Source organism: Hetaerina americana, unplaced genomic scaffold, assembly GCF_022747635.1.
Source record: "Hetaerina americana unplaced genomic scaffold, ioHetAmer1.1.p SCAF_9, whole genome shotgun sequence".
Lineage (NCBI taxonomy): Eukaryota > Metazoa > Arthropoda > Insecta > Odonata > Calopterygidae > Hetaerina > Hetaerina americana.
The window spans coordinates 66,890,376-66,918,021 of record NW_027287538.1 but is presented as its reverse complement, the minus strand read 5'-3'; the positions used below and the strand labels follow the sequence as shown (position 1 = coordinate 66,918,021).

The 27,646-nt window shown below is 40.8% G+C and overlaps 1 protein-coding gene across 2 annotated transcripts in view; it reads left to right on the top strand.

Moving 5' to 3' along the window:
• Polr2H (DNA-directed RNA polymerases I, II, and III subunit Rpb8) overlaps positions 1–27,646 on the top strand; it is a 688,914-nt gene that overhangs the window by 365,310 nt on the left and 295,958 nt on the right. For both annotated transcript variants that reach the window (XM_071598109.1, XM_071598110.1), the window contains exon 2: positions 18,740–18,823. In XM_071598109.1, the coding sequence (XP_071454210.1) occupies positions 18,740–18,823 (84 nt within the window). The remainder of the gene's footprint in view (positions 1–18,739; positions 18,824–27,646) is intronic.

The following is a 27,646-nucleotide window of genomic DNA, read 5'->3' as shown; positions in this document are numbered from 1 at the left end:
GAACAGACTTCAGTAAACTCTTGTTGATGAGAAAGTTCTCAAGTGGTGTTTCTTCATCATTAGACTGCCCCCATAAACGTCTCTGTTCAATCATTCGTTGAAGGGCCTTTCATTGGTCTCTCGGCAATCGGGAATGTTGCAGTAAACCATTAATCTACTGCGATGGAAAATGAGTTTACCAGGACCAGATATCAAACCACCCACTTACCGTTTTCCGCTCGGGTGCCTTAAACATACTGTATGGTTGAAGCAGTGTCCTGCGTATTCACCCCGCAAGCTAATGACCGTGGGTGATTTGAAATTATTTCCAGGGGCATTCAAAGTTGCATTTAGTCCTACCTCAAATTTGATTTGGGATCGCGACCCCATTATGGAAGGGAGACGCGGGGGGAGCTTAACAGATACTTGTTTGAGTGGTTTTTTTTCAGACTTTTTTTGTCTATTTTGTCAATGACCCTTTGCCAGCTCAGTCGATATTTTTCTCTTCATTCGTTTTCGTTGGAATCCGCTTAGGCGTACTAATCTGCGGATAAGAAGACAAGGGAAGCAATCCGCGTTGGGTGGGCGTTCCACTTGTTTCGCGTGCGTTAGTCTTTAATTAAGTTCTGAGAAGAGCGCGGAGGAAGTGGGTGGTAGGGGGTTTTTTTTGTCATTTCGTGAGATGCTTTGAGAGAAGGCACATACCTCACTGCGCATCTCTTCTCGGCTACTTGGGGGAGGGGATGTTGTGAGGGTTGCTTTCCTCTTGCGTACATTCTCTCGGAGCGGTTGGGGTGTAAGGGGAGGGGGTGAGTTCCTTTGGTGGATAAAAATGGAGTTTCTGAACTGGGCGGAGGATTATTGACTTTCACTCGAAAGAAATAATATAAAAAAGGGAGGAGGGGGAAGACTCTTTCTTGCCGGTCTTTTCAGCTTTGCCATCGGCCCCATCTGATACCCCCATTGTTATCCGGTCTATTATTTCCACACTTACACTCCGCTTCACCGCTCCTTTCCCCCCCCCCCCCCCTCTTACCTCTCTCCTCGCCCCTTCCCACCACTGCCTCTTTTTTGTATTCCTCCCTGTCTCCCTTTCGGGATTACTTTCGATTTCTGGCCTCGTTCACCTCAAATTGGTTCAGTGAACTTAAGGATGCTCTCAGGCTGGGCAGTACTCTATCGGTAAACCGAGAATAGTCTGGGAAAAACCAGGAATTCCCTAAATATCCGTAGTGGTGCCGAACTAAGGGTCTTCGCGAGTACGGCATCTACCCTGAGTTTAACTGTTGTGTAGACGTATACGCCCGAAAGCAAATAGAAAAATGAATTTTAGTGGTGGTTACTTCATGCTCTGATATTTAATATAAAACGACCTTTGCGTCTGAATTAAGTATCGTATCGTAGCTGAATTGTCATTTAAATGTTGAGTGAAATATCAAGTAGCTGTCAAAACAATGCTTCGATAAATTGAGTGTAAACCGGCGAGTGTTTTTATTTAGTTAGTATAGATTCATATTATTAGTGGTAAAGAGATGGAAAGTGGCTTTAGGGGGTTGATTAGAGGAGGTCATTTTTTAGTTGTGGTTATAAAGTGTGGTTCAGCTGTCGAAATGAGCCCCAAACATAATTGGTCTTGCCGTCTCTTTGGTTAATTTTACTTTCGTGATCTGATCGGCGCAGTTAAATTTGTGGATGATCAGCTTATTGAACCCAACCGCCATTATGTTTTGCTCAATAAATGAATTAAATCTAGCGATAGATGTTTTCGGCGATACTTGCCATTTCAGACAGAATTGCTGTGGACTATTTGTTTTTTGTCGTTAATGCCGAACTTGAGCTAAACCCAATTAACTCGGGCCTTGTCGACGGCGCCAATGAAAATCATTTAAAGCCGGATTTGCATTAACTGGACGTAAACGTACATTCCAAATTGAGTCGGACATTAACGAGAAAAAAATGTTCCCTAACATTTTAATTGCTTCTCTCGACCACGAGGTGCAATCGTGCCGTCCAATTTATAATCGATTTTTCATTAAATGGTACGTTATCAGAGACTCAAGGTCGTGACGCTGGTTGGCATGGCTACCACAATACCTCATTCAAAATTCGCGAGAGAAATCAATGGTAAAGTATATTTCAGAACTTTCAATAAATTTTAATTCTCTTTATAGAATAACTGCAACCTTCACTGCAACGATAAACTCAAAACATTTTACTTTTACTGAGTTCTGTCACAATTTGAACCCAATGAAAATTAATTATTTGAATCAAAGAGGTGAAGGTGGCCAAAGGAGTGCTTGCATCGAAACTTGTTAACAGGCCTCTTAGGTAAAATGTTGATGTAAATTACGTCATTCGTTTTCTATGTATATTGTTTAAATTAAGGGTAAAGGATGTGATCCAGTTGAAACACAGTCCCTTCATCCATACCAATGTTTTAAGGAAGAAAAATAATACTCGCTTAGTGATATAAACGATCAAATTTATGTATAGATATGTAGTTATTATGCAGTCCATAATTTGTCTTTCATGGTGTTTTATGAAATTAATGTTGGGAGCCTATTGTGTAAACGGTCATGATGTACATTCGTAGATTATATTAGTTATGGAAATAGATTTATTTCAACCCCTCGCTAAATACGAGTCTTTGAAACCGTTCATATTTTTTAATAATTCTGTGGATAGGCACTCATCTTATTTTTTTAAGGATTATTTTGAATTGAGAAAAACTTCATTTATATGCCCTTAGCTGAAGTCACGAAGAAAATTTCGAAATAAACGCGAATCAGTGCAAAAATGGCCGGCCACAAACGTTAAAAGAAGTGATGGCAGTAATTTTGTGATCTTATCATACTTTCGTGGTCGATATGTGCGCCATAGACTTGGACCGTAAAATTTGACTTTGATACCCTCGAAGGGCAAGATGGAAACAGTGCGAGTGTATTCCAAGGCGGCAATGCGAGCAGTTGCACGATGTGAAGGTTTCATATTTGAAGTGAAAGGAACTGCCTCGTATTTCGATCCTGAGACATTTTGCCCATGGCATTCGTATGTGTATTACTTCTATATTTTTGATTGAATAATCTATTAGAGATGCAACCGAAGAGCAGTGAGTTCACCTTCACATCACACATTTTTACAGCCAGGTCACATTTTGGATATTCGGTATGTATTCGGGATTCTTCAAGGAAATCCTTAATGTAGGGAGTACGATGGAATTAACCGGAGATGCACTGCATTTATGATACATCATTACGAAAGATAGTGTGCTAGGGTGATTGCATTAATTAGGATGAAAATGCCTACGAACACAGAGAGCACGCGAGATTAAATTGTTACACATAATATCGCTGTCAAGTTTACAATTGGTCGCTATGAGAATCAATAAGGCCTGTTAGCAATGGTTAAATTGCAGGTAAAAACCCTGGAATTAGTGGATTTTAATACCTAAGTTTTTACCTCTCCAACATGCTCTCAAGACGTCCATTGAAAAAAATGTACTTGGACTTTAATTCTGTCCAAGCTGCAATTTAAATTACGAGATTAAAACACGATTTGCCTGTCAAAATTTGTAGCCATCGTCGGCGAAACTACTCATTCTTATCCTTAATATTAGTTTCGAAAGGGTAATAGCTCTATTCCTTGTAAATTGGGAAAGAATTAAGGGCCCCGATAAAGTCATATTTTTTTCGACTTTTCTGATAAAAAATCAGCCAAAAGGGTTGGAATAATTTCGGAATGCTTTTAGGAATTGGGAGAGAGAGGTATGGTGAGACGCAATCGATATGATTATCGAGGAATGGGTAGCTTAATTTATATATCAAAGTAGGATGGCGTAACTTGGAGCAGGTTGGAAACACTTACATAATTTTTTTGGAAAATAGGTATTTTAGTCTGAAATTTTTAATAGGGAAAAAGGGCGTTTGGAGAAAAATATGCCGAAGCGAAGAAGGAATTGATAATTAACATGGAAATTTTGATGACCACTCAAAGTTACAAAATAAGAAAAAATTTCAAACTTTTATATGCAGCGTATGATTCGGAAGCTTGGTATTTCATAAGAGATTTACGTTGGATGACCGGTCCAATAAAAATTAATCACAGATTTTTTGTTCGCATAATTTATTGTTCAAAAATTGATTGTTATATTTTATATTCTTAGCTTAATATGTGTTTGGTGCAAGTTTTGTTGATTTGGCCTCGAGGATTACGTCATGCCAGTCTTATTTCCTTTTTAAGATGCAGGTAATCAAGGCCTTGAGTTTGCTCAAGCAACTTTGCAATCCTCACAGCAATTTTTACCATTTAAATGTTAAATGTTATAATTATATGCGCCGCGCAGGTAAAATTATCCGCCGAGTGAATACGACTATTTAGTCGGTTGCCAGTGGTCCCGGGTACAATTGTTATCCGTGGGATCTTTGTACCCTATACCTTCACGTCAAGCTGATGTGAATTCATCCAAAGTTTAATGGAAATTGTTGTAATTCCCTGCTTGTGTTTATTTTTCATTTTCGCTGTTCGTAATATTATCCACATACTTAGTAACGTCCGTATTCCATCGAATATTATTTGGATCGACCGATTTTCTAAGGGCAGTCAACCCTGGGCGTTAATATTTCGGTCTGTTCGATATTTGAATTTAAACTAGTCGTTGTAAATTTGACCTCTTTTCGTGTCAATCGTTCGGATTTTCCGATGATTGGGACAATTTCGGAGAGCGTCCAGAATATATTTATGTCAAAATTATCTTCATTAAAATTATTCCTCCAGGAAACGAAAAGCAATGCCGATCTGAAAAATATTTTCGCATTAATGCCAGGTGAGCATCAAAATATTACTCTGAAATTAATGGCAGCATCCCTGCGTACCATTGAATGATATTCGTATTTTTCTCTTATGGAACATGTTTTTGCGATAAAAATGCCAGCCAGTGGAGGAAAGGTTGAAAGGCAGTGGAATCTGAAAGGCTGCGATAGAAGGGAGATTGTTGGGTAGCGGTGAAGAGGGAAGAAAATAAGCTTTTCAGAACGCGTGATGGCAGTCAGAAGTTGGGAAGAAACGAAGAAAGGAATAAATATGGCGAAGAAGAGAAGTGCCCGCGACACGTCCAATGGTAACATTTAAGGACCGTCCAAATCCTGCTTTAATAGCTGGAATACCTTGAATGAATGAAATGTCTTTTCGTGCATTTAGCATCGCTATCCGTTAGTATTTGTGAAGAGCACTGATCATGCTTATCACGTATTGCCTTTTATTTGTACAACCTGTCGTAAAATGATCATCTGGAAACTAGTGGGAATTACAAGACTGATAAACATTTTTTATCGGCAATTATCAGGCGGTGGAGACTTTGAATTCCCTCCCGAAACACCATGTAAACGCTTGTGAGGGTCCATGATTGCGCCACGTGGAATTCCCGCTCTCGGAAGTTGGCGAGGAGCGCTAAAATATGGCGGACCAAGTTGCAGCCCCCTCCCTTTGTTCGAAAGGGCAACCGCCCCCGCCACCACCCACTCGTGTTCCGCTTCCTCTCCCCCACTAGTCCCCTACCCTGCCCCACGCCCCTTTACCAATCCGCCGCCTCATCCCTTTTACCCTGACCCTGACCATCCCACGCGTTCTTCCGAGAGCGTCCGCCCCACGCACGCCGTGGAAGCGGCTCTCCCTCCCAGTAATCTCTTCTCCCCTCCCTCCTCCCCTCTCATCCGCCCCCCCCCTGCCCCTCCCCAAAACAACACGCGGCTTACGTCGCTCCTCTCCTATCGATTTGGCCTTTTCGGGGGGAGAGGACCGCCCGCGGGATGAGGGGTGTCGCGGAGGGCGTGTATATCCCCCCTTCTCTCCCCTCCTCCTTTTCCTCGCACCCTTTCTTCTTCCCCGCGCCCTCTACCTGCATGAATGGCGAGCAGGGGAGTGGCAGGCACCGCGCTGCCTGGGCGGCCACAGGAGCACAAACACTCGTTTTCGTGAGTCGAGAGGTGCTCCTTCAGCCGCACTGCCTAATAATGGTCCCGCCCCCCACTTTGCCCACTGCCGACCAAAGGACTCCGTTCTCGTCCTCCCATTTCGTTATTTTTTTAAACCTTTTTCGCAAATAACTTGGTGGCCAAGGTGTTTTTTCGCATTCGTGCTCCATTTCCAAGTGACAAAAATTCGTTAACTCTTTTTTTGTTAGCGATAAACGTGAATTATTTTGCCGTTCCGTGGCTTCCGCGTGCAGGATGATAATTGGGATTCCCGTTCGGATGCACCCGCTTTGTAGGGGTGCTGTTTTGTTGTGAATTGTCGTCTAAAATTACCTCGGCAGTCAATGAAATGCGGTGTGTTTGCTTCCCCTTTCGTGTCAGGAATTATTTTGGGCGTGTAGCCCTTGCATTGCCTAATCATATGGCAAGAGCTGTGTGTTGATTACAGGTCTAACCTTTCGTTGTGGGGCGGAGTTTCATGACAATTCGTTTTAAAAGTGAATTCAAACCTTTATAAATTGCATGTAATCTATTTCTTCAAATTGATCCATAGAAAGAGTCGCCTTTTGGTTAATGCCTCCCAAAACATTTAAGGGTGAAGGAACTAAGATATTCGCTAAATAAATACTTCTCAGCTGCTACCATTCATGTCATGTTTTTCTGCTTCACCTCTCCTTTCGTACCTCTCTTGTTTCTTTTGTTGAACCAAGTTTTTGCTGTCTGAACTTCATTTTGTTGTTTTCCGTTCCTTATACCGGTACACCCGTGGTGGTAACAATTTCTTTTTGTAAATCCAGTAAAATTCGTCTGTATCTGTTATATTCTTAGAAGTTTTTACTGAAACTTCTAAAAAAATTGCCATTTGTGGCTTTTTCGTTTGTTCGCCTTTAAACGTATCTTTCTGCGACCACGTTGACGTCATCCAACTGAAAATGCCAATCCTGGCGAATTAGAAATACCCTTCTTGTTTAATTTTCTCAACCAGTTTGCTCTGCCCACGAGTAAGAGCTGCTTCATTTTTTTAATCAGAAATATTTTCTTACTGACCCAATGAGCACGAAAATTCTGGTTGCGTGCGCTTGGTTTTGCTTTTTTACTCATTCATCATTGCTGTTTGTCGTTCAGTAAAATTAGTTTTCTTAATTGTATTTAGCAGTAATTTCATAGTACACAAGAGGGGTTAGTTTTATGAACATCTGCATCCCAGTGGTGTGTCTGAAGGTGATTCCAAACCAGGCGTGCTCCATCCATATTATGCATTATGAAATGAGTCGGTGAGAAAGGGGGAGTTATATAATTCGTCGTATGACAGTTATTTATATCAGCATTTTTATATACGCGATTCTATATAAGTGTCAACTACTCTGCCCTTGGCTAGGCAAGCCAATGCCAGGTTACAATGCAATATTAGGTACGTAAAAAACGTTCTAAAAACCAGAATACCTCTGATCAATTAATATTTCCTGATTCAGTTCAATGGCAATTATTCCGCATCATATTATTCACGAGAAAAATGCTACTTTAGGCAGTTGGTTCTTTCTAATCTAAGTTTATCTTCCTAATATTTTTTCTATGAAATTCAATAGTGTAGAGCCAAGGGATTTGTGATGCATTGTGAGGACACCTGCTTATATTTTACGGAAAAAAGTGCCATTAAACGTTCGGGTTTTTAGCCATTTCCGAGCCTAGTATTTTCAATAATGCAGTCGCGCTGACTCACATCGCTTAATATATATGAGCTCTTCTTCCCTTATCACGATATAATTGATCAATGAAAGCGACATGGACCCTTGTACTATCAGCATATTCCAAATGAGGACAAAGTTGTTAAGTATTTCATCTCCCTTTTACTTTGTCTTCTAAATACGTACCATTTTTTATGAATCATAATTTACTCCTTCATGCATATTCCACTTTTTATGTTCAGGGGCATGGCCTCCATTCCACCATAATAAAACCGTTTAGTAGTCCATCTACGTGCTTCTCTCACGGTCAGCATGTAAAAGGATCGTTTCGATTGGCATCGGCCTCACCAGCTCCTCTGGTGTAACCACGAATCTCGGAAAGAAAACAGCCCCCCCCCCTTACGGATGCAATCGCTTTCTCAGAACAAACAGCCCTTCCTCTCCTCGAGCCCTGTTTCGGCCACCCTCACCCGGGCGCCCTTAACAACCAACCCGCCCACCCTCCTTCCACGCCCTTCGTGGTTTCCGTCGTTAAAACTGCCTCGCGTCCTACCCCCGCCCGGGGCGAGACCCTGACGTCACTGACGATCCGAATGCAGCGCGGACCAATGGGCAATGTGGACAGATCTTTCGGAGTCGGTCGAGCAGGGAAAGTCCCAGGGCCGCAAAGCGCGATATCCAACCCCCGGCCATCACCACGCTCCACCCTCACCCCTAATTCTCCCAAGAATATCCCTTCCCCTGCTCCTCCTCGCCTCGTCTTAATAGTCGTTTCCTCCGACTGCTTATTTCCATCCGCGTCTCCAGCTCCACTGTCTTTCCACCTCAGTTCCCCTTAACTCCCTAATCCCCCATAAACCCCTGTGGAGGTGGAGGAAGGACGTATATTTTCGATCGCGGCCCATCGGTATAATTCGGTCCAACAGATCCTTCGCTCCTGGAGAATGATATCCGCCGGTTAGAGTCTCAGGTTGGATTTTATCGCTGAGCTCTCTCGTGGCATTTGAAATTAAGGAAGGTCAAATGATCTGCTCCCACGAAACAGGGGAGTTAAAAGTTTAAAGTAAGATTTAATAATAGTTTCGGTTTTAGTGAGTCCCCTGACTGGTAAATATTTTTTTTCATTGAAGATCACAACGAGATCCACGAGTGCATGGAAAAATCTAAGTAGCATGAAATACAAAATGTAGCTTGTCTCCATCGCGGCGTTGCGACTGACGCACCTGCCCTGCTCCCCACCTAGAAATCCGTCCATATGACAAGGAAAAAACTTAGGCTGTTTTAATTAGGCCGGTGTTGTAGGTGAATAAAACGCGAAGTTGCTAATTCTAGCTCCTCATGGCGACAGATTGAGGACATTATCAGCAGATAACCAATTAATATAAGGCTTGATGTATCTCGACACTTCGCTTTCTTCCTTTTTTTATCCTATTCCTTCGTTCGTTACTCCCAATATTGTCATATTACCTGTTCCTTATGCTCCATTCACAATATTCCTTTGTAATTATTCACACTCGTTTCTTCTTCGATAAATGTATTCGCAAGGCTGTTACGCTGTAGGTTGAATTTTTTTCTCCGAAGTGTTTTCAACAGGTTGGACTTTGGCGGATTGATAGTGGGCATGAGCGTCCGTACCGCCAAAAAGATGTGGAAAGGCGATTCTTTTTTTTTGTTACATGCTCGCGACATCCAGGGAATATTGATTCATCGGTAGTTTTACCAGCCCGGAAATATGCGTGTGTAGTACCCAGGTAACATGGGAATTTCAAAGCAATTCAGCCATTGTAATTCGCGAAATCAAATCTCAAGCTTTTTTTTCTGCTCTCTTAGATTCTTTTATTTATCTCTTTGTGATTAAAATTATTGGGAGTAAAAAAATCATGTGGCTTACTGCATATTTCAACGAATGTTTAGTCACTGAAACGCTTAGTGAAATAATATTATTTAGGCCAGAAGGAAGTCAATTTCAAGTCCAGGATTACTGTTCCACGCTACATCGCTTGAAACGGTTAATTTTGTATTTTTATTATATATTATTATTTAAATTTATTTTTCCCCTTTACGCCTCATCTTTCCCCTACTTTCTCATTCCATGGATGCGTGCTACATACCCGTTGACACGTTCAAATTCGTGTGCAGAAGGTTGTGTTATGAAACGTGTCGTCATATCTCAGAGCGACCGTATCTCGACGGTACGTGGTCATAATATCACGTTCAGATCATCAGCTGCTATCGGTGTCGGTAATCGGTGTGTTGCCCGATTTCCGGTGCTCAATTCAGCTTTCGATGAGAGGTGAAATTACGGACAAGGTAGGGATTACAGCTAGGAGGAAGGAAAATTCCGTCGTTTGAATCAGTCCCCTCATTGATTAAAATTGTCGAATATTTCACTGTTTAGCGTACTGTAAAAATTACGGTGCAATGTAATTGCAGTGTTTGCATCCGACACTCTTTACGATACGAGGCGGTCTTTCACTCCGATGGAGTGGATGATGATGAGAGTTATTCTAAATAAGCGGAAACGAATTATTTTTTTGATTGAATTTTTCTGGGAAATAGATGCCAAAATTAAGAGACTGCGGAACTTTTCCACGATGTGTATAGTAGCAAAATCATTTAGTTCCAATCTCAATTCAGTCCCATTTAGTCTCAGCTTACCCGAAACTAAGATTTTAAGGCTTTTGAATGGCATGTGTTCAATATATGTGAATGAAATTCATAAGCGTTCCCGTAGCCAGAAAATCGCATCGATTTGATTTGTGCTCATATCTTCCGAAAGTATCACTCGGGATTTGAACCCGAATACCCTTAGCCGAATGATCTTCCCACTAGACTACCATTTCGTCATGTATTTTGGTTTAACTCTTGCTAAATTCAGGAAATTTGCACGGCGGCTTTCTCATTGTTGTGTTTGGTAGTTGAATGGCTGATTCTATACGCAGTCACGCCGCCTACGAACTCGGCTTGAGTGAGAGAAGGGAATCATATCTTGGAATGGAAATTCGGTGGGATGAATATGGCGAGGTTTCGTGGTAGGAGGGCGGTGTTCTGTATGAATGAGCTGTAATCTCTTTATCCTTCCTCGTCGTTGGAACTGTGGTGCTCTTTTGAGCCAACAAACCACCTTCTTTTCCTTTTTAAGAGAGGTATGTACGTTAATCCTTCCTCTGGATCGCACCCTTTGCTTACGTTTTTTCCCCAGTCCAGTATCGAATCTCTTTAAAGAGTCAATTGCATATTGTATTCCTCGGAGAGGTCTTGAGAACTGAAGTTCTCGACGCCGCAATATGCATTCATGGCCTTTAAAGTTATGTGTGCGATACTTGAATAAAATCATAATTTTCCCTCCTAATGTAATAACCTTGGATATAATCCTTAATCCCCGATCTTCATCAAATTCGATTGTGATGATTGAGGAATTTCTGTAGTTTATGGCAAAAGCGGTTTTGTGCGTGACGTCTGCGATTCAGATGTGAGACACACGTGAGTTACGATTTCAATCCCATGGTTCGTAACTTCGACCGTCCTTTCGACCCTTTTCGACTTAAGTTTGTCATCGCCCTTATGGCTGAATTCTCTGACGACCTTAATTTGTTCTCAAGGGAAGCTGGCGAGATTTGTAACCTTTGGATAGTTCCGATGTTAATGAGTATATCTACTTAGCCTCGAAGAGCCTAATCTCCTAATCCGTGGTTCAGCCGTAGTACCTTAATTTTTTTAAGGAAATATATTGCAGTAATGTATGGCAGTATATTGAATCGTGAGCCCAATGGAAAAAAGGCTTGTGATTTCGTTATATGTGATCCAATATTTGATATCCATAATTAGCTCGTGGACGAATTTCGAAAGAATCGAAAAACGCAGTACACGTTAGGGTACCTGCTCTTCGGTGAATAAGGTTGATGACAGTGTAATGGATGAAGTGGGGGTAGACCGTGGTACAAAGGCATTGTGTGGCAGTTTTTTCGGATTAGCCTGAAGGGTAAGAACTTCAAGAAGTCGTGGAAATAAACAGTAATGGTTGATTATGGATATATGGCATTTCGTATACCCAGGGGGGGGGAAATTGTATCGGCAAACGAATATTCAGGTTTCAAATATTAGGCCTCGTGTTGTTTTTTCTGCCATTGATAATTAAATTAACCTAAGAATTCACTCAATTTGGTAATATACTAGCGCCGCTGATTCCATTCCGTATTCTAAAGAGCATATTGATTTCTTATTCGTGGCACCTTCTTCGCTTGGCTGGACGATTTTTAAATTCATTCTTCACCTAAAGCACCATGTTTCGAAAGTTCTCAGTCCTATCTGCCCCTTTTTCCCAATTGTCTGAGTTTCACGCAGTTGTAAGACTTCCTCCCTCGAAAGTTCTACTGTGCCTACGAGAACAAGCATCTTGACCGTAATCAATCATTGCCGTGGTGAGATATTTAATTGAATATCATTCCAGTTGAAGATGCTCTCGTGAGCTTTCTTAAAGTTCTGCAGTTTGATTACTGGCTCTGGAATGGGTAATAGTTCATTCTCTGCGGAGAGTCGATGATGCCGTAAAGACTGCGTGCTTCCGGGTTTTACCGAGTGCGGTGATTTCTGCTGACAACAGTTACGTTAAGGCTAAAGCTGACGTTGTCTCCGGTCGAAGTGACGGTGCGATGTTGGTCGCCTTTGTGTAGTTCGATTTATGGTTTTGCTGCTCTCTGATTGGTCGTAGTTTGAAACCATCGTTTTCTCTTGCTTTGGTGCTGGTAACCATTTTCATGTTGAAATTTGCAGGATGTTTAGAAATTTCAATGACCTCACGGATAAACCTAGGATAGTAACGTCATGCTGTGGAAATCACATTGGCTTCGTCCGAGTTTATCCGAAGCCCAGGCTCCAACCTGGCCAGTTCTGTCCCTGCTCAAAGGTGAAACTGTTCGTTTTACATGGCTCTCTGGTGTTCCTGGAGTCGACACTTGTTTGATTTGCCTGTCTGTCCTATTCGCACAACTGCACTTAACCTCGCAGACTCCTTCGTAGGCAATGTGCGGGATGGGGTCCTTCGGTTTTTGTAGGTTCACTCGTCTTCTTGGTACTATTAAAACATGTCACGACGTCATATCTTCGCAGTGACCTATAAATCTTCCGGAATGGTGACGTACGCTGCCGGCTTCGGTTTCACTCCCTCTTCGAGGATTCTTTTTACGGCCAAATCCTGCATTTGTGTCTCCCTCCCGGCGGTTCTTTTCAGGATCACTTCTCTTGGTTAACCATTCCTCCGCTGGATGGCAAACAGGTATTTCTTATTTGGGGAAAGCGATTCACCCTCTGAGATGCAATATGCCGAGTGCATCAGTGTCTTAATCAGTGACGACTACTTCATCAGATGTAGGTCGTGGGAAAAGTGGTGAAGGCACCGGTCGGTGTGCGTCTTCATTCGGTACACCGCATGACCCAGCTTCCCGTCCGCTTTCTTGGTCACCAATACGTCCAGGAAGGGTAGTTGGCCATTCTCTTCTATCTCCATGGTAAACTCGATGGATTTGTGATGGAAGTTCGGATGCTAGAGGAGTTTTTCGAGTTCTTTGATTCCATTGGGGCCAGATGACGAATGTCTTTCACGTATCTTAAGAACCAAGGGCCTCATCCTATACGAGTCCAGAGTTTTCCTTTCGGAATCCTCCTAGTATAAATTGGCAATGACGGGTGAGAGAGGGGATCCCACTGCTTTTAGTAACGTCCTTTCAAGGTAAAGTATGAGTGTCTGTGGTAATGCCCCACCAGCTCAGGGATATATTCCGGTACCCCTTCATTGTTGAGCATCCTGACGATATCGACGGAGTCTCCGAAGTGAATAGCTGTGAAGAGAGATACGACATCAAAGCTGAATAGTCGATCGCCTTTATTTACAGTAGCTCCTTGAAGAATCTCTCTGAAGTGAGAGGAGTTCTTGGCGCTCGGAGATGTGGTTGGAAGAACCAGTGGTGCTCACAATGGGCGTGAGTGGCACTCCTTCCTTGTGGACTTCAGGCAGGCTGTATAACCATCACCCTCCGAAGGACCAAGGTTTGGAGGGTGATGGTAGAAGAAAAAGGTCATTGCTCCTCAGGTGATAGGGACGATATTTTGATGAGTGCTCTCGTCGGGCGCTCCAGTTTTGCAGTTTGATCAGACTTCAACTCTTTGTATGGGGTGTCTCTGATGATAGCAGCCAGCTTGTGATTATAGTCTGCTTTTTGAGATGAGTACCGTAGCCTTCCCCCTGTCTGCCGGGGCTATGAGATCTTCTTCGTTCTTTGAGCATCTTAAGTGCTTTTCTCAAAGCCGCTGTGGTAGTCGGTCTCGGAGGCAGCGCCTTTCGAAGGATCCGTGTTGCATCTCATCAGCAGCGTTCCTAGGTAGGTGGCGGATGGCTATCTCTACTCCTGTGGCGTTCTTCTTCCCTAGGATGTCGGTGGGAGCTTTAACAGAATTCTCCCCTTTGGTGAAAATGGACAGAGCGGTGTCGCTCAGGTTACGATCCCTGATAGTTGCCAGGCCCTCTCCAATGCCTGGGCCTTGTAGGTATGGAAGGAATGTTAGGTCTTCAAGTTTTAACGTATCTTGGGTCACTTCTCCTGAAGGTAAATACTGCTGCTACACAGTATCGGAAGGCAGTGTACGAAAATGATTGATAGCGAAATGAAAGGTTATTTAATAACCATTTTCATTTGACTATATATTAAAAAAAAAGTAGTCGTGAATGAAAAGAGATACGATGAATTCGGTCAGGAATGCGTTTATGAAGAAGAGCGAGTTAACGAAAATAGTTCTGAATTAAGCTCGTAGAAAATATATGTATGCGCTTGGGTGAAGATACAGGTAACACAATTTTTCTCTGGAGATTTGGTCTTTCAGGTAAGAATATGAACGTAGATCAAAGGATTTAGGGAAGCGGACATGGAAATGAAGATGGTCTTGATAAATAGAATGACAAACTGTGTTGGATTTTATTCGGGGAGAAGAAAAATCTCTCGAGAGTAATTTGAAAAAGGCAGAAAAATTAAATGGATGAGTTTTTGAAAGAGAAAGTCGTTGAAAGTTGTGTTGAAGCAGAGACATTGGGTTAAGTGGGGAAACGGAGAAAAAGAAATGCATTGGATACGGTGGTGGGAGTATCAAATTTTTAGAGTTGTGGAAGGAGATATTGTTAAGTAGAATGAGTTAATATTGTACCAAGTGTCCTAAAAACCCCATGCAATATATATCAGCTTTCATGGACGTTTGTAAAAATCTCTATAGTTGGTAGAATACAGAGGATAATTAAATATCCCGTTTGCTACATTTTTCTATTTGATTTTGCATTGCATGTTTAATCTAGGAACGCTAAATTGTCCATTTTCCTCTTACCTACCGTCGTTTAGCAAACATTATTAGCATACCTAATGGAGAGTTCATTTGGTGAACCTTTGGCACTTGCCAGCCTATCCAAATATCATGGTTTCGAATGGTAATTAGGACGCGAATGTTCTGATTATTTCTTGTACGGCGGTTCAGTTATAGATACACACAATTTGTTACCCCCCATGTCCCCCCCATGTCTTAGCCCTTATTCCTCTAGTCGTGAGCGCTTCGGATGGTTCTCTAACGTGATTTTAGGAAAGTACCTCTTTCGTGCTTAAGGGCAAAATCAATGTACTTATGTATTTATCGACTCATAAGTGTGTTATTGAATGTTCATTGTAAACAATATCTCGCTCAGAGTCACAAATAATTTTTAAATATTATTTTTATTTTCTTGAATATCCTTGTATTGACCTCATGAAAAACTATATTCTTTTGCCCAATAGAAAAAATCATTACCCTTGAAAACCGGGAAAACTAGTGTTTGAGAAGGTGCAACCGCTGGCCACCCTCGGCACGTAAATTAAGTCTTATGCTCCTGCGGCCATCTGTAATCGACGGGTCGATGTCACAAGGAGATCAATGTGGTTGCAGCGGGGACGAATCCCTCCCGCCTCCCCTCCCACATCCCCCTCCCTTTTCTCCGACCCCTCCCCCCCCACACACCTCCCTCCCCGCGGCGCTCCCCTATTGCTGAGTGGAGGATGACCTCGCCAGGGAGGAGGCATAGGAGGAGGAGAAGAAGAGAAATTGCTGTCGCCCACCGTTTTGGAGAGCATCGCCTCGGGGAACCCTCATCTTGCCCTCACCGCTTTCCCCCCCCTCTTCCCTCCACCCATCCGCCCTCTCCCATTGGCTCATCCCACCTCACGCCGAGGGGGATGCCTCTCCCACGCCTAGTCATAGCTCTCCCTCCCTCTTACCTGGGCCACTCCAGGGATGCCCTCAAAAGGATCGCGCGGGCGCCATTGCCCCCCTCGCCTTCCCTCTCCCGCCCCCTTGCCCCCTGCCTCGGTCCACTCTTCCGAAAAGAGGCCGGCCGAGTCGATTTACGTAACTGTTGGGAACGAGCGGTTCTGGCAGGGTTTCCAGACGTCTTTTATGCTAAACATTTCAGGGTACCTGGATGGACGTTGGCCAAGGGAGTCACCAATTTTGTTCTTAGAAATTCTCGGAATTATCATAATAATTTCAAGACCAAACCCGTAGGCTGGTTTATTAGGTGTGGTTGGGGATCACCTAATACTTAGCCCTCTAGTGTGTGAAATGCGGAAATCAGTTTCTTTCTCTACGCCGCCTGCGGTTTCCCTTGAAGATTTGGCCAGCAGAGTTCGAGTCGGGGCCTTTTGGCCATTAGCAAGACTGCCTTCCCACTGAAGTTCCTTGCCCCTCGATTTGAGAGCAGTTTTTGTAATTCTTTTGGACCCCGTACACCGCGTTTTTTCAAATTTGCTAATGTATTTTCGTTTAATTTGTCAGGAGATTTCATATGCCAGCTGCGTAATGACTCTTTTTCGATACCCTCAGTTGGAATTATAGCGTGAGAGAGCTACTAGAGGCCAAGCTGCTGCAAATATGATGTCCTGTGCACTGATGCGTGCATAATCAAAAAAATAAAAGTCGATGTCCTATACAATAATTAAGTTCTTCGAGTATTCTCTGTAAACGATCTTCCATCTTAAAAGGGTTAATTTCACTTCGTATGGTGTCAATAATTTTTTCTAACCGCTCATACCCACAATAAAGAAAATAAACGTTAATAGAGCATATTTCTCTCGTGAGTGCATTGAAAGAGAAACTTAAGAAATTCATTTTAAACGTGTTACCGTAGCGGGGTATTTATAGACAGACAAACCGCTTTCCGGTATCAAAAATTGAGCTTGTGTCCTAAGGTAGTGTCAGATCTATCATTATGGCCCCAGAGAATTTGCAGACATTTCCTTTAAAGACAACGCAACATCACAAAAGGAAGAGCTTATTCTGCGTCGAGACACCTTGTAATCTTAAGAACTAGTTTTCGGAATTAATATTTCCTTATCCTTTCGGCGGAATTTGAGAGAATTACCGTGATATCCTTCGGAATGAGATTTCAGCAAGTTATATAATAGTTTGTGTCGCAATTTAGAACTCGCAAAATAATTAGAACTCTTAATGATATTTGAGCGATTAAGAATGGACGCATCTAAAACTCTAAAGTTCGCTTTTGTTGAACAAAAACGATATCTCATACCTCGTATTTTACTGAAAGCGAATTGCCACATTTTCATGTTTTCGCCAACAAATTTTAGTTACTGATTATTTTTTTACTTTCCGGATCGAATTTACGATGACCTTTGTAGAAGTGTGTGTGTTTGTATATGCATATATGTATGTATAGGTGATGTTTATACTGTTACATGCACTGTATGTATATATATATATATATATATATATATATATATATATATATATATATATATATATATATAACGATTGTACGGAAAAACTCATACGAGCGGCACAATAATTGGCTGACACAACATAACACAAATAGAAAAGAATAGACACATATAAAAGAACACTTACACGGTAAATTGTTCGAGCTTTCGGCCCTCTCAGGGGCCTTCTTCAAGAGAGACTGAAAATATGCTATGGAACAGGAGAGGGGAAAGAGTTATGGGCGTGGAGGGGAGGTGTGGAGGGGAGGTGTGGAGGGAATGCTGGGAGGGAAATTAAATATGGCGGTTAAGGGTGGGAATTTTAAAGGAACGGAAGGATAGTATGTAGGCGGATTCACGAGTTCTCACCTCTATGTTGGTAGCTGAATCAGGTAGGGATTCTAGGATGCTGAGGGAAAAACACTGGTCGAATGAAAGGTTGTGGGAATTGGCGTGTGAAGGGATAGGAAGAGAAGAGAGTGAGGCAGAATTACAGGAGTATCGGTGATTATTCATTCGGATGGATAAGGGGGTAATGCATTCACCTATGTAGAAGGAAGTGCAATGCTTGCATGATAAAAGATAAATAATAAATAATAAATATTATTTATCTTTTATTATTTATTATTTATCTTTTATCATGCAAGCATTGCACTTCCTTCTACATAGGTGAATGCATTACCCCCTTATCCATCCGAATGAATAATCACCGATACTCCTGTAATTCTGCCTCACTCTCTTCTCTTCCTATCCCTTCACACGCCAATTCCCACAACCTTTCATTCGACCAGTGTTTTTCCCTCAGCATCCTAGAATCCCTACCTGATTCAGCTACCAACATAGAGGTGAGAACTCGTGAATCCGCCTACATACTATCCTTCCGTTCCTTTAAAATTCCCACCCTTAACCGCCATATTTAATTTCCCTCCCAGCATTCCCTCCACACCTCCCCTCCACACCTCCCCTCCACGCCCATAACTCTTTCCCCTCTCCTGTTCCATAGCATATTTTCAGTCTCTCTTGAAGAAGGCCCCTGAGAGGGCCGAAAGCTCGAACAATTTACCGTGTAAGTGTTCTTTTATATGTGTCTATTCTTTTCTATTTGTGTTATGTTGTGTCAGCCAATTATATATATATATATATATATATGTTGAAATCCATTCATTGAGCACTATAAAACCATTGATAAAAATAAAAAAAGGACACACATACTTAATTTGTTTCGCCTGTGTATTTGTTGATATTGTATTTATGTTAAATATACATTTATATTAGTAATTTGTTTTGAAAATGTTATTAACTAATGTTTTCGTCTATTTCTTTATAGTAAGCAGACTTCACTGCGAGAGCGAATCATTCAAGATGGATCTTATCCTGGACATAAACACATGGCTGTATCCTATGGAATTAGGTTTGTAATTCTTAGTTCTTAATGCAGTAGTATTAATTGCTTCAATTAAGCCAAAACGTCCCCTGTTATTCCCTGTAATTTTGTTAAATATGAAATTATACACGAGATTTACCTATCTAGTGCCCACAATATGCTCACTACATGAAAGAACTATTTATATCATGTTTGCTTTACAAAATGTTTCATCAATTAGAGTCTGCGTCAATGAATACAGGGCAGTATGTTAGTAACCAGCCAATTCAAAATAAAACTCCGTCTTAAATAAATTTTGACAAAATCGGAAATACCCACTCCATTGCCTCACTTGGCGAATAACATTCACCCGGGCCAACGCAGGACTCAAATTCAATATCACGATTAGCGGGAAACATTATTTGTCAACTTGCTCTGTCATTATGTAGGAGAACCCGACTAAATATTTTTTGCAGAACTTGCTTTCTCAAGAGGGATATTATTGTTATTGCACGATGCACAAGCATCGTGAAAGTTTCACATAGTCTCATGAATAATTGTGTATTATATGAATTCCGTTCGGTAAATGGCGTGAATGGTGCTCTGTATTTTTCAGCTAATCGTCATCTTGAGTGCATATGACGCCTCTGACGGTTTTATATGCTCAATTTTAATCCCACCAGCATTCGTATATTTCTTCACTTGATGCCAAGGTTTCTTTCAGATTTGTTGGTTCATGTGATTACGTATTTCAGCTGTTTTTGTCGCGCATTGATTTTGTCGAATCTTACAGTATGCCGTAAGGGACCATGCACAGATGGAAGAAAACTATTTCCCTGGGGTGCAGATCTGCCTTCTTCCTATAAAATTATATTTCTATTGATGGTAAATGCCCATATGAAGCATACATATATGGTACTGGGGAGTATAGGACTTGCGTCAGATATCAGGTGCAGTAATGTGAAATATTTTGAAAACTATATCCAAAACTGGCGTCGTCGTAAAACGTCATGTGATTTTCGACCAGTGGTAGGTACGAGTATGGAGTCGAAATTATTAATTTAGTATAATATTATTATTATTTTATAACTTAATCATATTTTTAGTCAATCGCATTTCGTATTTAAAATCACATATTTCTTATCAACTGCATAAATTCAATTAGTAAATTGTATAATATAATTCCATCTTAGTGGATAATAGCATTTTTTTAAAGTTTACGTTCTTCAGATATTCATCTTTTCACTTTATATACTGTTCACATGCAACTTCTAAAGATGGTAAACAGTTGAAACGTAATACAATACAATTATTGGATGTCTCGAACTTCGTGCGTTGAAATAAATGCCAAATACTCATAGTTAAGTACTAGATCATCTTCTTCCTATTAATGTCCGCCAATATATTTCTTTAGTATCCACCGTAGAAAATTTTGGGATTTTGGATATCATCAGCATGTATGCCTTTATGTATTTCTAATTACCCTCGATATTGTATTTAGTTGGCCTCCATGATTTATTTTTTTGCCCTGTTAAATGATTTAAACAACTCCAAGGCATCCAAATCCAGCGCAACTCAAACCCCAACGTTCAAAATCAGTAAAAAAACGAATGACAAATCATCCGACGGAAAGAGTATAAAATTCAAAAAATCTTCATCGTATAATAATATAGATCGTATCTAATATAGAGTTATCATTTTAAGTAAAACGTTAATGACTTTATTATTGTTGTACCGAAAGTGAATACATTATATAGTCAAGAAAACCTGAGAGCTTTATTCACCAGTTTATATTGGCTGCATATGCGTCGTATGTATATTAAAAATTACCCTCGTAATATTTCAGCAACGCATTAAAATTTCATGCGTGCAAATGTATATGTATAACTCTGCATTTGATTGCAGTTCGAATGGATAAATCAACAGCATACGCCTTCGGAAATGGCAAATTCAGTTGTGAAGTGGAGATTTACGTGACTGAAGAGTGACAGGTGTTTACGCGTCCTCGTACTTGGGCCGCCAAGCAGTTGCCGGCGGAGGTCTTAGTTTACGTCGAAAACGTTTGGCATGGACGTTGCCCGGCCTATCCTTTTCCACCCATATTTCAAGCCAAATCGAGGCTAATTTTAGTTTGTGATCATACATGGTTTGTATAAAAAGTATCGAGAAAATATATCGGATATTGTTGCAACGCCTCAAAATTCTTCTTCAAAGTACATCCCTTGAGCGTCGACACATTTTTGCCAGCTGCTTTCCCACGACTCGAAGGTTCCCTGGTAGGCGGATTCCGGAAGGTCCTTAAGGGCACGCGTGCAAGCTTATTTGACGACATTTAGGATCCCATGGTGGTATCCTTTGATGGAGGATTTCAATTTTGGGAATAGGAAATAGTCTTCTGGTGCCAATTCGGGGCTGTAAGGGGGTTGGTTAGTCGTCACGATGCCGTTGCAGAAGTTCCTCACAAGGAAGCACTCGACTCCGCTCTTGGTCGTTCGTCAAGACCTTTGGGACGAGTTTAGCACAGATTTTTCGCATCGCCAAATTTTCAGCGTAATGGTGCGCGCAGTCATCTTAGATCAGTGCCAATACGATCTGCGATCATGCGCCCACTTAACCGACGTAGGTCTGAGTGCAGCACTTCACGCTCGCGTCAGGAAAAAATTGTGATCGATGCTTCCTACCTGAAAATATATTTGAAATTAATATGCAACTGGCTTTGGTCCCCGGTCCAACCATTCTTTTGTAGTTCGAAACGTGTATTCGACTTGCGATCGTGCGAGTATTCTTTTGCCATCTTTGGATGATGGTGTGAACGCCATGGCACGACCCCTAAATTGCTATCTTAAAAAATATGCCAACGTTTTCGCCTTCACTTTTTCTCGATTTCAAGGGCGATATTGGTATTTGTTACCGTGGACGTGTATAACGTTCTTCAGTTCGTTCTCCTCGTGATTAGGGCATCTCCTCCGTGGTACTCCCGAGTATCAAAACAAATGCTTACGATGCTCCGCACCGACACAAACAACAAATGGAAATGCCTATGCTTGCGGTGTTTATTTCAAGCAAAGGCACCTCTTTCGTTACTTTTAGAAAATTGCGTAATCTCCCATCCGCACTCACGTCTTTCCCCCTCGTCCACTTTTAGATACGAAGGCATGTTATGGCTACCATTTCCTCCTTTAAACTATGAAAGTTCATTTATTCGCCAAAGCTCGATGTTGTTTGGTACGCCAACGGAGGGTAACGATGGTTGGAAGTTGTTCGTTGACAAATGATATGTATGAATCTGGTTTTCATCAATGCGGCATACCGACTCGAGTGTGGTCATCGCAACTACAGAGAATCTTCATGTGGCCACAGCGCGCTTTAATCCACCGCCGCAGCAATGGAATCAAACACTGGTGCTCTTTGTGAAAAGTGGATGTTTCCATTAAGATTTCTCCAACCGTCGATCCTCGGTCCGCTCTGAATTTGTCCATAAAATTAATCACACAAACTAAATTAATTATTTTTATGCTGTACCTGATTCCTGAAACACTTGCTAATCGTGAAAAGATCTGAGAAAATACATGTGCCGAGGACTTCCAAGGGTGCTTGAAACAGTGGAAAAGAAGATGGAATAAGTGCATACCAACGAATAAAGAGTACTTTGAAGGGGACAAAATCGATGTAGACTAAAGTTTGCAAAATAAAGTTTTTATGACCTCAGTCCGCGTATTTATTGGACAGACCTCGTATTTTATATTTCTTTCTCTGTGTTAATGTGACCACAGCAGTTTGTCTATCGTACGTTTAGGTTCCAACTAGTTAGTTTTTGTCTGTCGCACGGCCGATTTTACTGTGAAAAAAATCAGGAATAAAAACTTTCCAATTTTAATTTTTGTACCCACACCAATCTGACGCATGTTTTTGTAAGAGAGAAATATCAACGACAGAAAATTCTTCCAAGGGTAATCCGGACAATCGGTAATTATATTGAATTTTTTATGCATTCGTTTTCAATTACGAATAGTAGCAGTCTGGTTTCTTCAATTTTTAACCGTCCATCCATTTTTGGTCCCCGTATTAGCCGAGTAAGTCGGCCGAACACTAAAGGGGGGTCACTAACCAAATCTATGCGCCATTGAAGAGCCCTTAAGAGGGTTCGGTCATCTGGAAAAGGGCTTCCGAAATGTTTGGACCCAAGCGAAGGGCACTCCGGCTCAAAGCGTGCAAGCTTTGCCCACTTTCGCCCCCTCCTCGTTGCGCATGAAGACGTCTAGTAGGGTAGAATCATGGGAGCACGTTGGCGACGTGTAATATTTGAGTCTTCGTCTACATATCAGAGCGTGCTCCAGCCAGAGAGCACCAAAGGACGCTTAAGTTCGCAGTAGCGCGTGTGGGGGATTTTTATGTGATCGAATACAGAAGAAAAATGTGAAAGAAGTAGGGTGTGGGGGTAGGAGTTCTAAGCATTACCCAATAAAACGAATTTTAATTAAATTTCTCCTTCATAGATTACTTTGGGATATTAAAATTGATATAATACGCTTTGGAAAAATCCAGCTAAATTCCTTTCAAATTAAAATTATGAAGGCAACAAAATTTCTAACTGAACGAAGTATAAAATCAAATAAAAAAATGGTGAAAGTAAATAAAGTTAAGATAAATGCATAAAAAACCGAAAGGTTAGAATTGATCCATTAAAAATATGTTACTAATTGAAATAATTATTTTTGATGGCAATATTAAATCAATCAGTCAAAATAATAATAATTTAGGTTTCTCACGTGAAAAAATTTGATTGGAACTTGAGGTAAAGGACAATGCTAAAAAAATCAAGTTGAACATTTAAAGAACCATGTTGCCTGATAGAATTAACCATGGGCGTCTTTATCTGCTGACGCGTTTTGTTTGAAAATATGCACGTATTCATACTTAGATTAAAATATTGCAGTTACAATTTATCCAGAGCAGAATCAGGGAGCCATGAATCATTGTAGACACATTAAAAACGGACGTACGAAGCATGGAAATGTGATGAAAAGATGCTCTCAGTTGAACGACTTAATAAAATTATTTGAAAACGATTCAACAATTTCAGTGTAAAAATCCCGAGATCCCGGTCAAGGCGAATGATTTTTACACTCTGAAATTGTTGCATTGTAATAAATATTTAGCGGATGACTCTGTTAAAAGTTACAATTGCGGTATCTCCCACAGGTCGTTGGAATCATTTGACAAAATTTTCTAAACTGCAAACTTCGACTGCCAAAATGTCTCTCTCTTTCGCCTCCAAAATATTGAGAGTCCTCGTTCTTATACTCTTGGTGCATAGTGTTTTCGAAGATGGCTCTTTTGGAGTCCTGCAAATTCCCCTTCGAAGGGCGCAAGAATGCACACTTGAGCCCTATGCATTCCTCCCCTTCGTTCAGGTCAGCATCAGTCTGGCTTCAGACAAAAAATCTCCAAGCTATTGCGTGTTCTGGAGAATTGCATACATTTTAGGATATACAATTTAATTTTTCAATTTAGTCAGGAGAAAATTTCTAACCCTGATCGAGAGGTATTGTAGATAATAATCTCATTCGATGCCGTAAAATTGTTATTATTTAGCTTAGTCTGTAAAAATTATCATCATTTGCTAAAGTTTTTGAACGACCAACATTTGTAATTAGTATTAAAACACGAGATTTTTTATGATTGTCTTACTTGTCCTCGAATTGAAATTATATAAGGGAAATGATCAGACCAAGAGAAGACCTTTCTGGAAGGGTTGTTTTTCTGAGAGTACTTCGAGGAAGGTGGCTATTAGCCTAAATCATGAGAAGTCGAAGGAAATAATCTTACTTAAAGTGAAGCCTTTCCGTCTCTAAAATCATTTTTGTTGACAAATTTTTAATATTATGATTACTTTTTTACCGTTTAGTGTATTGGGATATTAATATAAAATATCCTTGAAAGAAGAATTTCATACGTGGTGGCTTAATCAACATTACAATGTGGGATTCGAGTTACCGTGATATTACGATAACTGTCTTGTAGATTACAAGAACTTTTAGAAAAATAATTAATGATTTAGTCAAAGTTGTTGTAATTATCTAGCTAAAGAAATATTACAAAATACCCTTGTTAAAGATTTTTTTTGAAAATTTTCTGAATCGAATGATAAATACATTGTGGAAACGTTCACGTAAATGCAATTAACTCCCACGGTTTTATATCTTGTAGGAACTAATTCAAGGTTAAAGCTCGATCTAAGTATGTTCATTGTTCTATATATTTCGTGTTTTTCCATTGATTTAATATATTTTGTGATTAAATTACTCCATGGAAGCTAAAAATTCCATTCTATGAAGGAAGCTACTCAAAAGATTGATTCATTATACTATTCGTGCCAAATGGTGGAACTGAGATATATTTTCCCTTCCAGTCAGTAAATTTTGTCAAGTCAATCGTGATTTATTATGTTTTTTGGAAATTTAATATTTAATTAGGTTTAGGGGAATGGATGAACTTAGCAAGATTGTCTCCTTCTAATGTGCTGCGTTGTTTTTGACATCCGAAAATTGATGACCGATTATTTTACGTACTGCGCACGATATTTGCATAAAGATATTTATGGCGTCGGAGCTTGGTTTTTAGCTGCGTTAACGCCATTTCAGAGGGGCGTGGTAGTCTAATGAGCAGTGCGTTCGGCTTCTAATTGGACGGCCCGGATTCCTCCGGTTGGCTCTGACCACCCTCAGCTTTGAGCAAGCCGTGCAATTTTTTGGTTTCAGAAATTCCTGGGAAACCGCAGGCGGCGGATAGAAAGGCACTAGACATAATTCTCCATGATGCGCTAAATTCACTTAATTTGCGAGGTGATCTCGGCTCTCACGTATCGAACCAGTTTTGAGATTGATAAGTGTGGCTTATACTCGTACTGCTTCCGAATAATGAGGGAATTTACGAGTGTATCACATTTCATCCTCGTCATTAATTAAAATCCACAGTCTACCCAAAGATAGCTCTTCGAATTTAACTACAAACTCCTTAAAATTTCATTTCGGCCTTTATCTCCTAATTTATATTCATCCCATAGAACATTTCGCATTGATCATATAATGCGATCTAGATTGACTAAAGTCTCTGGGCTGAAGATTAATCGTCCACAGTTCTGATTAAAAACTCCTCTCACCTGCTTTACCTCCTATGTCGTCTTTTACATTCCCCTCTTAAAGAATCCTCTGCATTCCGATTTAAGAGTATCAACGGTTATGAGTCATTGTTTAGCTATACCTTGATGTACACCCTTTATCCATAGTCTATCCCCTGCAGTTTTATATTGAAATTTACTCATAATTTGTGCACGGCTGTGAACTCGGCGCAAACCGTTCTCATCTCATGTGCGTTCTCTCCTCAAGCCAGTTCTAGTTCATGTCAAGAGTGCGTACCAAACGTAAAAAAAAATATTAAAAAATATTCAAATCTCGCTCCGCAAACACGAGCGTCGCGCATTTGCGAAATCCCGTGGCGCTAATGAAACTGTTTTCTCGCGATAGTTCACGTCGCGATCGACTGCGTGGCAGCACATGTTCTCTCTCGCTTTCCCCCTCCCCCCCTATTGCTGCGCCTGTATATTCGCCAGGTCTCCCACCCTTCCCACTCCCCAAACCCTCCTCATGCATATTATAACTGTGCGATGCTAGATTTAGATCATCGTCACATATGGCACACTGCAATATAAATGGACGTAATGGTATAACGTATCACTCAACACCATATCGATTCAAGGACACCAAGCCCTTCGGTTGAATTGAGGAAAAGAATGCGTAGATAGGGTCAACTTAGGCTTGAGTATAATATGAGCGACATAGGTACAGCGGAAAGGGAAATTAATGCTTGCGAGTGAATTGGAATAGATAGATATATTCGTCGAAATCCTTTAAGGGTTTTGTTTAGGGTAAAATAATAGATTTGCCGGCTACTGTGGCGGCGGGGTGACGTCCTCGTCTGCCAACCCAAAGTTTGCGGGTTCAATTGCCGCCTGGATGGGTTTTCCTCCACCTTGGGCAAAATTGTTTGTATTTGCGTCCCTTGTTATATATATATATATATACATATATATATATATATATATATATATATACATATATATATATATATATATATATACATATATATACATATATATATATATATATATATATATATATATCATTGTTAATAGTCCGATGTAAAGGCCAAAAAGTGCTGTTTTCGAATTAATGGTAAATAAATAAATGAAATTCGAGCTGCACTCTCACATCTATGAGGATCAGTATTTTGTTTTCCCTTAATATTTCTATAGTCTTTAATACACAGGTAGTCCGAGCAATGAGAATCATAGGTACAAGTGTGTTTTCCAGGACAAAAGACTGCTTGTGTAATAATTAGGTAGGCGTAAATATGAGAAATAAAGGTCTAACGCCATGGATAATTAAGTAATAGACGTACCATCATTGGTGTGGATATTAATATAATTGAATTAAAAATACATTGAGGACCCTTCGGTCTGTCACTTGCCTTTCGACAAGAGTTGAGCGGATGGAGTTGATTTTGCGGGGGGGGGGGTTTGGCCTTACTCCTGTTTTTACTTCCTCGCACTAGCCTCCCCCAAAATTTCAGAGTTTAAGAGGAAGCCTCGGTAGCTTAAGTGGCTAAAGCACTCGACCGGATATTGAGGGATCTGGGTTCGAGTCCCAGTCAAGGCGAATGATTTTTACGCTCTGAAATTGTTGCATTAAAATGCACATTAGCGGATGACTCCGTTAAAAGTTACTGTTGCGGCATCTCCCGCAGTTTCTTTGGAATTTGTCAAAGGGAAAACACCATACGTGTTTAAAGTTGGCTTTTAACCTCGTGGAC